The 13,703-nt window shown below is 42.3% G+C and overlaps 1 protein-coding gene across 1 annotated transcript in view; it reads right to left on the bottom strand.

Annotated features, from left to right (window-relative positions):
• gab2 (GRB2-associated binding protein 2) overlaps positions 1–13,703 on the bottom strand; it is a 324,841-nt gene that overhangs the window by 34,292 nt on the left and 276,846 nt on the right. Inside the window, exon 3 of the mRNA XM_078221897.1 lies at positions 297–534. Coding sequence (XP_078078023.1) covers positions 297–534 — 238 coding nt within the window. The remainder of the gene's footprint in view (positions 1–296; positions 535–13,703) is intronic.

The following is a 13,703-nucleotide window of genomic DNA, read 5'->3' as shown; positions in this document are numbered from 1 at the left end:
TCTCTGTAAATTAATGTTGTTGAGTTCAGATCCAGTTGCCTTTGACCGTGATTCTCCAATCTCGTTCATCCCACCACCAGCGAGAATGGAGAATTTGGGACTCAGCCTAAACTCTATTCACTGCAGCAGGACTGGAGAATCCCAGCTGCAGGCGAGGTTGGAGACTTCCGGTCTTTCATCCCAGCTTAACATATGCAAAACATGACCTAACTCTGTTACATGTCCTGTTGACTGCACATAGTGAGATGTTGTCCTGCTATTTTGAAAATTATATGAATTTAGTTAGAGATTGATACCTCGCATTTTCGGTCTTCTTGCTCATACACTGGTGCAGGAAGAGGTAGTCCTGTGGTGCACTGGATGAAAGAATGGGCTGAACCTGGATTGGGTTTTCAAATGTAAACACTGATGAGTGACTGGCGTGTGAAGAGCTGTGTGTGTTCCCGTCTCCAACGAGGGCTTGCACAGAACCACCAAAGTCAGCAATGGATGTACGAGGAGCCTGAGATCCAATTGCAGCATTCCTGGCAACATCTATATAAACAAGAAATGAATCCTTTTCATTAACAGGTTTTGACATATTCAAATGTAAAAATCTTATTATTTAGTTCTAATTTTTGTACAAGTCCATGTCAAACAGAATTTAGTTAAAACACATCAGTGTTTAAAACACAATAACATGTGAATTGTAGGACCAATTGTATAAGTCAGTGTTTAAAACTATATAAAAATATTATAATTTACTTTGCTGTCTTCAGCTATAATTTGTGATAACACTGTGATTATCCTGGTTTGATAATAAAATAAATTATACTTTTAATCTTGGCAATGTTGACTTTAGATTTTTTTTTACATTTTAATAGCATCTTCTAATCTTTATCTTTATTATGACATAGATTAATTAATTTATCAACCTTTAATTGAGCTTCAGAGATAGTGGATTTGATTTTTAGTGCCTTGATCCTGATGCCAGAATTAATTCTGGATTGGGAACCTGGAGATGCTGGTGGTGGGACCCAGAAAGCAATTTTGGAAGGTGCGTTCAACTAAGGAGTCAACTCTGGGAGCCCCATTCTATTAAGGGTGACAAGTCGGCTCCCAAGGCTGGAGGACCTACCGGAGGCTCTCCAGCGCTGAAATATTAGCAGCCCCACATGGCGGTGTAGTGGTGATGTCACTAGACTACTAATCCAGAGCCCATGGCTAATGAGCTGGGGATACGAGTTCAAATCCCACCATGGCAGCTGGAATTCAAATTCAATTAATAAATCTGGAATTAAAAGCTAGTCTAACGATGATCATGAAACTACCATTGTCCACTTGATTCACTAGTGTCCTTTAGGGAAGGAAACCTGCCATCCTTACTTAGTCTGACCTACACTGACTCCAGATTCACAGCAATGTGGTTAAACTGCCCTCTGCAATGGCCCAGCAAGCTACTCAGTTCAAAGGCAACTAGGGATGAGAAACAAATGTTGGCCTTGCCAGCAATGCCACATCCCATGAAAGAAAGAATTATAAAAAAAAAATCTTGTGAGCAGGTAGCTGTCAACCCTCACCATGTTAATGTAAGCCTGCTTGTGGCACTAATAAACTAATACTAAACTACCCCAAGCCTGTTCCAAAATGGCCTGGAGATGGAGACACGTTGGCTAACAAGCATACCAATTATTGCCGGAAATTGCTAGCTTATCCGCCTCCGGCCCCACTTCCACAGCCAAATGAAAATTCAGCCCAATTTGTCCATCAGTAGGTCTCCACTTGATACATAACCATTTCAACCTCCCAGAATGATGGCTTCAGCTCGCACTAAAACTGGGCTCTGAGGTGGGTTTCCAGTTGTCACATGTCAATTTGTCTATCGCTGCTCCTTTCTCAACCTGCACTGCAACACCCAGATTTCAACAGACCGCCACATCCATATTGCACCAACAGTCTGACTGTGGTTGTGACAATGTTTCTGAAAACAGTGAATGAGCTACACGACAACAATGTATGGTACAAACTTATACAGCAATGGGATACTTTTATATTGAGCGATAATAATCCAATCTGAGGCTTTTGAGGTCTCCAACCATCAGTGAGTACATTGCGAACCTGAAGAAAACTATGGAAGCCCTACCACCCCCCCCACCTAAATATATTAAAAGGAGAAACTGCTTCATCGGCAGATTGGAGTGACTGAGCAATGCTCAGCCCATTTGGGAAACTGATTTGTACCTTGCCTGCTCGTGTGCTCCTCGTGGTTAGAAAGAAAAAATTCTCCCCGTACTGAATAAAAAGATTGCCAAAAATAGGGCTGAAACAACTGAGGGCTTTGTTACTAGGAATGGGGCTTAAGAGATACACTGGAGGTTAGCAGAAGGGTAAAGAAATTCGAGGAGTTTGTACAGACTGAGCAAGTTCAGCTTCAGGGGATCAGTAAATGAAGATTAGAATTTAAAACATTGTGGGAGGGAGGAACAATGTAATTAGTGAGATCAGGATATAGAAGAAAATGCAAATAGAGCATGTTTGGAGGAGACAAATCTAATTTCACAAAAAATATAAAATTAACTGTATATGTGGTGTTCATAACATTTTAATTTCACAAGATGTACCCATTCTGTATATCCTTGCAGAGCAATACAGCAGATAAATCATGTCTGAAGCACCACCATCTTGTATATAATTTGATCAGTTGGTTATTACCCGTATCTTTTGAGATCATCTGGGTTCAGAGTTACTGAGGACTGACTGCACATTAGTCACTGAATCAGAAATTCTGTAAAAGCATTCATTCCCCAGAGGAAGAGTGAGTCATCTATGTTTAAAACAGCCATGTATTGATTTTCCTAAAGGATTTACTACTTCAGTACCCTTTCTGTCCAGGACAACTGAATGCATTTATTCAGACAAACAAAGCACAGTTTGCTAGTGGATTACATTCTTTCCTGATCAAAAAACAAATTCGGAAAAAGGGACACAAAAGAAAACCGGGATATTATGCTTTCAGAACTACGTGGTGAAGATTCTCTGCCATTTCTGCATTGTTTTGGCTTCAGTAAACATAAAAGCAAAATCAGCAAAAACATGTTTTCTGTAAATGTATGACTTATGATGATCTTGCTGAAGCCACGGACCCGGGTTCAATTCCCAGCTTCGGTCACTGTATGGAGTCTGCACGTTCTCCCCGTGTCTGCATGGGTTTCCTCCGGGTGCTCTGGTTTCCTCCCACAGTCCGAAAGACGTGCTAGTTATGTGCATTGGCCATGCTAAATTCTCTCTCAGTGTACCCAAACATACGCCGGAGTGTGGTGACTAGGGGATTTTCACAGTAACTTTGTTGCAGTGTTAATGTAAGCCTACTTGTGACACTAATAAATAAACATTAAACTTTATACTCCATCTGTCATCCTGCCTATATCTCTGTGTCCTCTTCACAGCTTGTGCTACCTTTGTATAATCTGCAAACGGAGAAACATTACTCTTGGTTTCTTCCCTCATCTATCATTCATACATGTTGCAAGTGGCAGAGGCCCTTGCACTGATTCTCATGGCACTCCGCTTGTCACAGCCTACCAACTTGAAAATGCCATGTTTATCACTAGTCTCCGCTTCCTGTCTGTTGGAAAATCCTCTATCCATGCTAATATATTTCCCTCAACTCATGAGCCCTTATCTTAGGGTTGCCAACTACGATTAACTGTATTCCTGGAATACACCCTTCAACACGCTTCCTTCCTATGTCAAATGGAAAGCAAAAAGGCACATCACCCAATTGAATAATGCTTGAACATCAGCCTAACAGCCTCCCACCCCATTTTCATTTTTTTTTCTATCTGGTGAAGCAAGATATTCAAAGAAAATGCCAAAAATAATTCAATTTTTTTTAATGTCTCAATATTTTTTCTCCAGGATTACACACAGTAGGAGACTCCTATCCTGGAGGGTTGGCAACTCTGCCTTATCTTGTGTAATTTACCTTTTGTGTGACACCTTAACATGCCTTTCGGAAATCAGTTATACTACATATACAGTTCCTCTTTATCTACTCTATTAGTTTCATCCTCAAAATTCTTTAATAATTTGTCAAACATGATTTCCCTTTTGAAACACTGCGTTGACTTTGTTTAACCCATCTATGATTTTCTAAGTGCATTGTTAAGACTTTCTTCGTAGAGGGTGTTCACGTGAATAATTATGAAATGTGTATTAGTGACAAGAGGATGTGATTTTATTGTAATTGCTCTGTATCTAAAAGAAATGTGTTATTTGTTTACAATGGAATGTAAACTCTGGAGGCCAGAGAAACAAGGCATGAACATTTGTCTTTTGTCTATTTGGTTCTAGTTACAGAGGTGGGGGTGACACAAGATGACTTACAGCCTAAGTCAATGAAAAAGGTCAATTGGACTATTTCCAAATAAAGAATTCTGGAATAAACAAAAGTGGGGATAAAAGTTGGAAAACTGGATTTTTTTGTACACTTTTCTTCTAATTAGAAGGGTTTTGTACCTCAAACCCTAAAAGCTTACACTTGGAAGGTTACCATACCTTACTTTTGCAGACAATTGATATGTTTGGGGAACAACACCAGCATAACCTTCAAGGTACATCTTCCAAGGACAAAGGTACAACCCTTCTAATTAAAATTTTTAAGTTCTCAATTCTTAATTTCGAACAGTAGGGTCCTCAGTCGTGCCTGAGCTAACATGGTATGTATAACTAGTGATTATGAATCAAGAAAGAATTTAATTTACAGCAAAAAACAGTGAATACAACATGGAAGTCTTTTATCCCTCAAGATCCTAGAACTCCTTGAGCAGTGCCAGCACAGACGATGTCTTTCTCTTCTCTCTTCTTGAAGTGATATTGATCTGTGTCCAGAAGAGTCATAACTCAGAAGCCATGACAATACCAAACAAAAAAAAATCATGTTTTCAACTTTTACCCCCACTTCTGTTTATTGTAAAATTCCTTATTTGGAAATAGTCCAATTGACCTTTTCCATTGGCTCAGGCTGCAAGTCATCTTGTGTCACCCCCACCTCTGTAAATACAGCCAAATAGACTAAAGACGAATGTTCATTCCTTGATTCCCTGGCCTCCAGAGTTTACATTCCATTGTGAACAAATAACACATTTGTTTTAGATATAGAGCAGTTACAACAAAGTCACATCCTCTTGTCAATAATGCACATTTCATAATTATTCACGTGAACCTACTCTAACCCATTCCTACAAATACTAAAGCCATTAAGAACAAATGTTAATGACACTTCTATCATAATGTCAAAACATAAAGAATACTTTCCTTCTAACACAGATGCTCTACTCTACAAATATTGCTAATCAATTAAATCAATGCATGGGTTTTGTTTAAAGACAATGGCTGGGATTCTCTAGTGCTGCTAGAGTGCACATCCTCCAGTGCATTATTAGCTGAGTTGCAATTCCTCTGTTCTCGCTGACAGCGGTAGTGGGGCATGCGAGACTAGAAAATTCTGGCCAAGGTATTACTGAATTTCAAGCCACTTTTTTAGCTATTTCTTTGTTGAATCTAGACTCTCAGGAAACATGACCTCGTAAAACAATGAAGTATAATTTCTTACAAGCAGCATCTGCCTGTGAAGTATCCTCAACTGCCTTAACTGCACAATGTCTCACTAACAGAAATTCAAACTCAACTATTTAATTTAAAATATGGTTAAAGATTAAAATCCATAGCTGTTATTGACCAACAACAAATTCTTAAAAAAAAATAGAATTATCAAAAGCTTACACAAGATATCACCAAACATCTCTGTAGGGGTTTGGCACACTTGGCATTGATCATAGGAACTGCTTTCAGAGAATTTGGCTCATTACACAGAGCTGTGCCACTTCCTGTCTGGCACAGTGAATGATGTGGAGATGCCGGCGTTGGACTGGGGTGAACACAGTAAGAGTTTTAACAACACCAGGTTAAAGTCCAACAGGTTTATTTGGTAGCAAACACCATTAGCCTTCGGAGCGCTGCTCCTTCGTCAGATGGAGTGGAGTGGTGTTAGACTTTAACCTGGTGTTGTTAAAACTCTTACTGTGGCACAGTGAATGACAGTGATGGTGAGCTGTGATCTGAAACTTGCCTGCACACCACTTTGCAGTCATGCTGCAACGCTGACCCATGTGGTGCAACAAAAAGGAAACAACCTGCTGACATCCATGTCCCACAGCACCTCCTGTACTTTAGCAGGCTGGGAGCCAAATGTAGGACTATTTCACTACTTGCTTGCAGACCCATACTATGGCTTGCATTTTATTTCCTTTCACCTTGGTGCCTACCCCCTTCATCCTACCTTTGGCATGCTTTTTGAGCCTACCAAAAAGATATCAGAATTGGGATACTGGTTTTAAATTGCGTCCATTTCTTGAAATTTCACTTATATGCCACTTTACACCACAGTCCCTGAATCTACACCGTGATCATTGCATAATTCTGATAATTAGCTGACCATGAGAATATTAGGTGTTGATCTATTCAGTTAGTGCAAACCTGTTTCTAATTATTCATGTGTAAATTGAGTTTGATATTCTATCTGCAAATATTGACACAATCATTGAATTCCATCTGAATGCCATTCATATTTTTGCAATCCCATGTAATCAAAGCACAATGTGTCTTATGTAGATCAGTGGCCCTGATAAAACAGAGTACATTATATGAGATAAAACAATATTTTTTCCAACTCACAGCAATGTCACATGCACACATGATAATTTCCCTGTGCACAAGCACAAGATGGATATAGTATACACAAACATGATCCACCTACCTAGCCCACTATGCCCTATAATTTGGTCTCCCAAGCTATCAGCATCCCTTGGTACATGTACAGACTCTGGTATCATCTTTTCCTGGAATAGCGGCAGAATTAGGTAGCTGAAAACCAGGGTACCAACCTTAAGACCATCTTGCTGCTGTTGGGAAACTCCATCAGGTAGGTATCTGAAAATTATCGAGGTTCCTCCTTGCCTTGCTACTTGTTCCAATACAGCCTTCACATTAAACAGGTCACCTGTGAACAGCCTAGTGCCAGCTTCCTCGAGCAGATGAAGCAGATGAAAGTGGACATCTCATGATTGCGCCAATAGCAAGATGATGGAGGAGAGCTATGAGTGCAATATGACAATACTATCACTGGCAAAGGTTCTGTCCCTCCCATTTGGAAAAGATCCTGAAGTCCCAGAGCAATGTAAAGGAGGTGAATATTTGACAGATCAATTGTCAGCTTTCTCTTGTCCAGCATTTTGGAAATAAGCATCAGCCAATCAAAGAGGAATATCAGTGTTGACCTCAAAAATGGCCAAGAATTCTTTGATGTTGTGTGCCTCGCCACCACCACTATCAGTGAGAACGGAGAACTTGGCGCTCAGCCAAATCTCCATTCACAGCAGCGGGACCGAAGAATCCCAGCCACGGATGAGGTGGGAGAATCCTGGCCAATGTGTTGCTAGTGAAAACAGACACAAATACATTTCTGCAGGGAGAAAAAGAAAATCCAGATAAGCCTAGTTAGTGGAACCCAATGTCTAATCAACGCATGGGCCGGAAATTTCTTGTTTCGTCTGCCGTGGGAATCTTGACGGGCGAGATTGAAAATTTGGTGGAGCATTTAAGGGCGTGTTGAGCTTGGGTGGGAATTTCCAGTCTTGCAGTATGCGTAGCCAGAAAATCCCACCCACAGTGTCCCGCTAATTCAAAGAATGTTCACAATTATTCACACCAGATTGGCCCCGATATTATGAAACATCAGTAACCGTGCAAGTCTGAGCAAATTTGTAGCTGAATTGTCTGATAATGATAGCGTAGTATTTTGTTGTTGGGTTTCAATGCAGAACTAAAGCTGCTGATAAATCAATCCTCAATATGGCTCCGTCTGGTCTGTGTCGCATGTTCCACAACTTTTGAAGGAATGTAGGGGAGAACATGTCATAATTATTTTTGTTCTTCCTTCGTTCTGCCTTCTCATCAGGTGAAAATTCAGCTTTTTCTAGTTGATAAGTGCAATAACAGTGTACCTGAACTGATTCACTGGTAACAGAAAGCAAAAACATGTGAAATTCTGGGGTTTCTCTCTGCTGTGATGATGACAGTTTCTGGAAATTCATGTGCTGCTCCAACAACTTCCCTTTTCCAAGTATCTAAATGATCTGTCCGCCAATACAACTTCCATTACCTCTATTTCTGGTAACTTGATTCAGAGAATCTCGAGCATTCTTAGTTCATGAGTCAGCAAACTTTGCAAAAAGTGTAGAAATGTACTGAATTAAAACTGTGGATAGCTACATTATAAAATGTGACTCAGACTACAGAGCTTATGTTGCTGCAAGGGACAAGCGCTTCAGCTAATATTCAGGGAAGATAGACTCTGTACCATCGCATGGTGGCATAGTGGCTAGCGTTCCTGCCTCACAGTACCAGGGACCCCTTGTTCAATTCCCAGTTTGGGTCACTGTCTGTGCAGAGTTTGCACGTTCTCCCGTGTCTGCATGGGATTCGTCCGGGTGCCCCGGTTTCCTCCCACAGTCCGAAGGACATGCTGGTTAGGTATATTGGCCATGCTAAATTCTCCTGCAGTGTACCTGAACAGGCCCCAGAGTGTGGCGACTCGGGGATTTTTGCAATAACTTCATTGCAGTGTTAATGTAAGCCAACTTGTGACAAATAAATAAATTTTAACTTTAAAACTTTATCTGTAAGTGATCCCATTTCAATAAGTAGAGTTAGATTGGGAATCCTTTTTGCAATTCTGCCTCATTTTATAATTATTATAATTCTTCAGGGAACTGGGGACAAATGTATCTGTTTTTAGTTTGTAAATAGAATGAAGTTTTAGGCCACAAAATTGGGCTTCATAGCGCCTGTAGTTTCAGCACCATGGATGCTATTTTGGTACCAAACAGAGTCTGTGCCCTGGGAACACATTTCCAGCTGGACTTGTACTGAATGCCAATTTGGTGAGGGCTTTGGTGCAGGCATTAGGAGAGTGCATCTAAGTAGGCAGATTAGGCTAATCCTGACATGAATAATTTGATGCCAGCATTGCAATTTTCGACCTTACCGTTCCAGCAAATGTGCTTTCTTAAACACAAACAGCTGAATATGTGCTCGGCAAAAAACAACAACTGGCACTATTTAAAGGGACATCAACTATTTTCGGACTAGTTGCCAGTTGGAGAGCAGAAATCACAACAAACGCTTGGTGGTTTGAAGCATTGGTGAAGTCTTTAGCAAGTGGTACTGCACGTGGTGAAGGCATTGGTTGCAACTGTAAAGGTTCTGGCCAGATCACTTGCACTTAGACATTGCAATTTGCCTTGGGCTACAGCAAGAGCTGGTCACAGTAAAAAAGGAAAGGCTGTGAGCAGAGGGACGAGGAAGGTTGCTGATTTTCAATGGTGGAGACTGCAGCTGGCCTTGCAGGACAACATTGAGCAGCTCTGGGACTAGAAAGCCTCGCTTTTGACTGCAGTGCATTGGCAGCAGCATGGGCTGGTGGAAGGGCAACTGGGGAACAGGCAGTATGGAGCCAGAATGCTGCCATCCTGATGATCGGACAGCAGGTGTGTATGCCATGAAGCTACTACCACTCCCAAAGGCTGGTGCTTCAGCAATTCGAGTAACCTGCTGGAGCACAGATTACGGAGTGGCTGAGAGACCCTCTTGAAGCATTGGTATTCACAGCCATGATGGCAGCTGTCAGAACCTGCATGGCTTATCAGCCCTGACTTAGATTCCAGTTCTGAGATGTTGTGGCTTCTGCTACAGTGGAAGCTAAAATATTGACCACCATGGCTGAGCCTCAAGAATTCTCATGGGGTTGATCACTTACAGGCTGGAAAGGTGTGTTCCAGGCTCAGTGTGAAAGCCTGCTTATAACTGACTGCAGGCTTTCTAGAAGGCCTTCTATTGCACCAAGTCTTTCTGTTTGCATGCCCATCAGCCTTTTTCTTTAGGCTATCCCTTTGGAGTCTTCATCCGGGTCCTCTGCAGCAGGCTTCATGTGTGACTTTTCCCTCTGAGGATCTGGCACTCTGCTCTCCTTTCTTTGTCCCACCCCAGGCTCACCGGCTTGCATTTTATGGGGCCTTGAAGAACAGGAAAGAAGGCCGAATGAGGCTTTAAATAATGAGGGAAGGCAGGGTTGGAGTACCCATTGCCTTCCCAATGCCATGGCATTCTGCCATGGATGGACATCCCTCCATCCAGATGCCAATTCAGTGCCTCTTCCCACCACAGCTGGAATTCTGCCAGCAGTTGCATGGTGCTCCATCATGTGAGGAGACCACCTGGTTAACCTTAGCTGTTTCTCTGTGGATTGGTGGTGGGGAAGTGAGCACATTGTGGGCATCCTATGGATCATGATGGGGCTTCCTGGCAGCAATGGCCACCCCTCTGCAACATCCTCCATTGCCCTCACCAACCAACTGCCCACCCCACTCCCTCCAACCCACCTCTGTCGCCTGGAGCTGTCTGACCAGACCCAGTGACCCGAAGTCCATTTACCTTATTGCGAGGTTGGGGGTCTATTGTTACACTCTCTTGGGCTGGGTGCTGTGCCAGCAATGGCTACCACTCTTAAGAATGCTGATGGGCCTGAAGAGCTGCCAGCCCTTCAATTGGCCAGCATGTGGAGATGGCAGCTCATTGGTTGCAAGATGAACATAAAATCTGATTGGAGCTCTCCCAAATGGCTCAGGCAAGGCTCCCCTGGCTTGTCAGCCCAACACAAAGGGCATTGCCACTAAATCTAGTCCACCAAGTTCAGATCCTCTTTCTCTGCTACTTTTTAAAATGTGTGTCCTGTCAGTACTTGAGCTGCTGGTTACAAGTATGAAATTCACAATCTCTTGCTGCTGTTGTACTTTAGGTTCCCACACCGGTTTCTGGCCAGGTGGCTGTTCTCAGATATCTTAAAGACACAAGGGTAGGGTTGGCGTGAGGGAAGGGGAAAAGCCAAAGGTGTATGTTAATACCATCATTAATTTGTAAATCAGAAGTGTTATAGGACAAAGAAGTGGTGAGATATGAGAAGCTGGACTAGGTGGGAACATACCATCATTCACACAGCTGGCATGGATATGGCTGCAACTTGGCTGCCATCTCCTCCATGAGGATGAGAATCTCTTTGTCTCCTGTTGATTATAAAAGACCGCCTCAGGCCATGGGCCACCTTGTCCTTAAAGAGATATTGTATGTGAAGGTGCATTCACTGCGACCTTGACCACTTCTGTGAACTTCTTGTGGCACTGCATTTAGATCCTCAGAGATAGATTGCTGGCAGTGACCATGATGTCTACCGTGCGTCCACTGCCTTCATAATGTCAGTCTGGAGGCTCTGCAGAGGGAGGAGGATCTCTCTCTCTCTCCTACTATCCACATCCTCCATCAAGTCCTCCCATGATTCACTGGAGAACCAAGGGACATATTTTTTCTCCTGTTGTGCCATTTTCATTCCTCTTTCCACTCAGACTCTTCTTGAAGGAATTCCAGCAGCTGTTTCAGCCAAAATACCTCTGAATACCCGAAGAGGTGGAGCCTGGTTTTAATTGAGGAAGCTAGACATGGGCCCCTGCTGAGGCATACAACTACTGCGTCTATTTCTGAACTGCATGTCACTATCGTTTAAAACAGCAATAGCACATAGTTTGAATGCTACCGACATTGCTATGAATGAGTGTGGGTTCATTATAAATACCAATCTCTGCGCCCAGTTACCGACAGTCCAATTTTTCATCCTTAATGTTTTCAGCAGCAAACTTATTTTGTTTACAAAGTTTTCAATTAAAGGGGAAAAAAGTATTTTTAAACTAGACAGATTTGTTTCTCGTTTCCACCAGCTTGAATTCTCAGATGCTACAACTAAATTGAGGCAAACATTTAGACACATTTCCAATGAAGTTATGAAAATCAAACTGCAATTCAAATTTTACAACTAGGCCAATCATAGAACCATAGAAAAGTTACAGTGCAGGAAGAGGCTATTCAGCCCATCGTGCCTGTGCCATCCAAAGAGAAGCAAAAAAAAAAGCTAGCCGCTCATTTCAATCCCACTTTCCAACATCTAGCCTGTAGCCTTGCAGAGACAGTGAAGAGAAGTGCCTGGCTTATCATGGGATCAAATTACTAAAAATATTCTTTTATCCTGATGTGCATATTTTAATATGTCTAGTCAAATAAAGTGTGATACAATGTTTGGAATAAGTGAGTTAAAAGAAGCAGCATCATTGTGATTATTCAAAATAGAAATGGCATATTTTGATGACAATGAAAATCTACTAGAAGAATGATCTTCAATAGGATGATCTTCAATAGGCTGAGTGGCATTTTTAAATCCCTTTTCTTGTATTCTCCAGGTTTACAGCGTTAAAGTATTTCATTAATTTTGTTGCATTGGTTTCATCTTCAGCTCATAAAACATGGTACAAATAAATTAGCCACACAGGAGACCTGACAAAATATCTGTTTGAATCGCTTTATGTTTGGCATCCACCACTCTTTGTTGTTCAAGTCTAATAACCATCACCCACGTTAAGAGCTTTATCTCAGAGTCTCTGTAAAAACAGCATAAAAGCTGAGATCGGAGTTCAACCAACACATGGGCACTCCCAGAGCATCATGGGAAGCATTGACAATGCAGCAAACTAGAGAGAGTGCACAACAGGAAGAGAGAGGCAAAATAAAGCAATTCTGTCGAACTCTGTCGCATTAAATGTCTCGCACTTTTAACAAAATCAATTTTCTGAAGGACAAACTGAAAAAATAATCACAGGATGACTGAACACATGAGCACTGATGCCACATTGTCCTTGCACAACCTTGCTGCAATTTGCAAAAGACTCTTAGAAAATCTGACCGCCAGATACATATGGGGCTGAATGTTCAACATGGTGCAGGATCGATGGGCTTGGAAGAGGATGTGAAATCTGGGACCGATGAGGGTGTGGACAGTGGGGAGCTCCCTGAAGGCTTGCAGTAGGTACTCAGGAGGCTCAGGGATGCAAGATCTGCAAGATGTACCGGATCATCGACACGGATGCCATCATCTCACGTGAGAACACCATCCTTCAGGTACATGGTACATACACTTGCAACACGGCCAACGTTGTCTACCTGATACGCTGCAGGAAAGGATGTCCCGAGGCATGGTACATTGGGGAGACCATGCAGACAGTACAACAACGGATGAATGAACACCGCTCGACAATCACCAGGCAAGAGTGCTCTCTTCCTGTTGGGGAACACTTCAGCGGTCATGGGCATTCGGCCTCTGATCTTTGGGGAAGCGTTCTCCAAGGCGGCCTTCACGACACACGACGACGCAGAGTCGCTGAGCAGAGACTAATAGCCAAGTTCCGCACATGAGGACGGCCTTAACCGGGATCTTGGGTTCATGTCATACTATCTGTCACCCCCACGACTTGCCTGGGCTTGCAAAATCTCACTAACTGTCCTGGCTGGAGACAATACACATCTCTTTAACCTGTGCTTAACCCTCTCTCCACTCACATTGTCTGTACCTTTAAGACTTGATTACCTGTAAAGATTCGCATTCCAACCATTATTTTGTAAATTGAGTTTGTGTCTTTATATGCCCTGTTTGTGAACAGAACTCCCACTTACCTGATGAAGGAGCAGCGCTCTGAAAGCTAGTGGCTTTTGCTACCAAATAAACCTGT

The sequence above is a fragment of the Mustelus asterias genome, chromosome 10, assembly GCF_964213995.1.
Source record: "Mustelus asterias chromosome 10, sMusAst1.hap1.1, whole genome shotgun sequence".
In the NCBI taxonomy this organism is placed as follows: domain Eukaryota; kingdom Metazoa; phylum Chordata; class Chondrichthyes; order Carcharhiniformes; family Triakidae; genus Mustelus; species Mustelus asterias.
The sequence above is the reverse complement of the archived record's forward strand: the minus strand, read 5'-3'. Positions and strand labels throughout refer to the sequence as shown.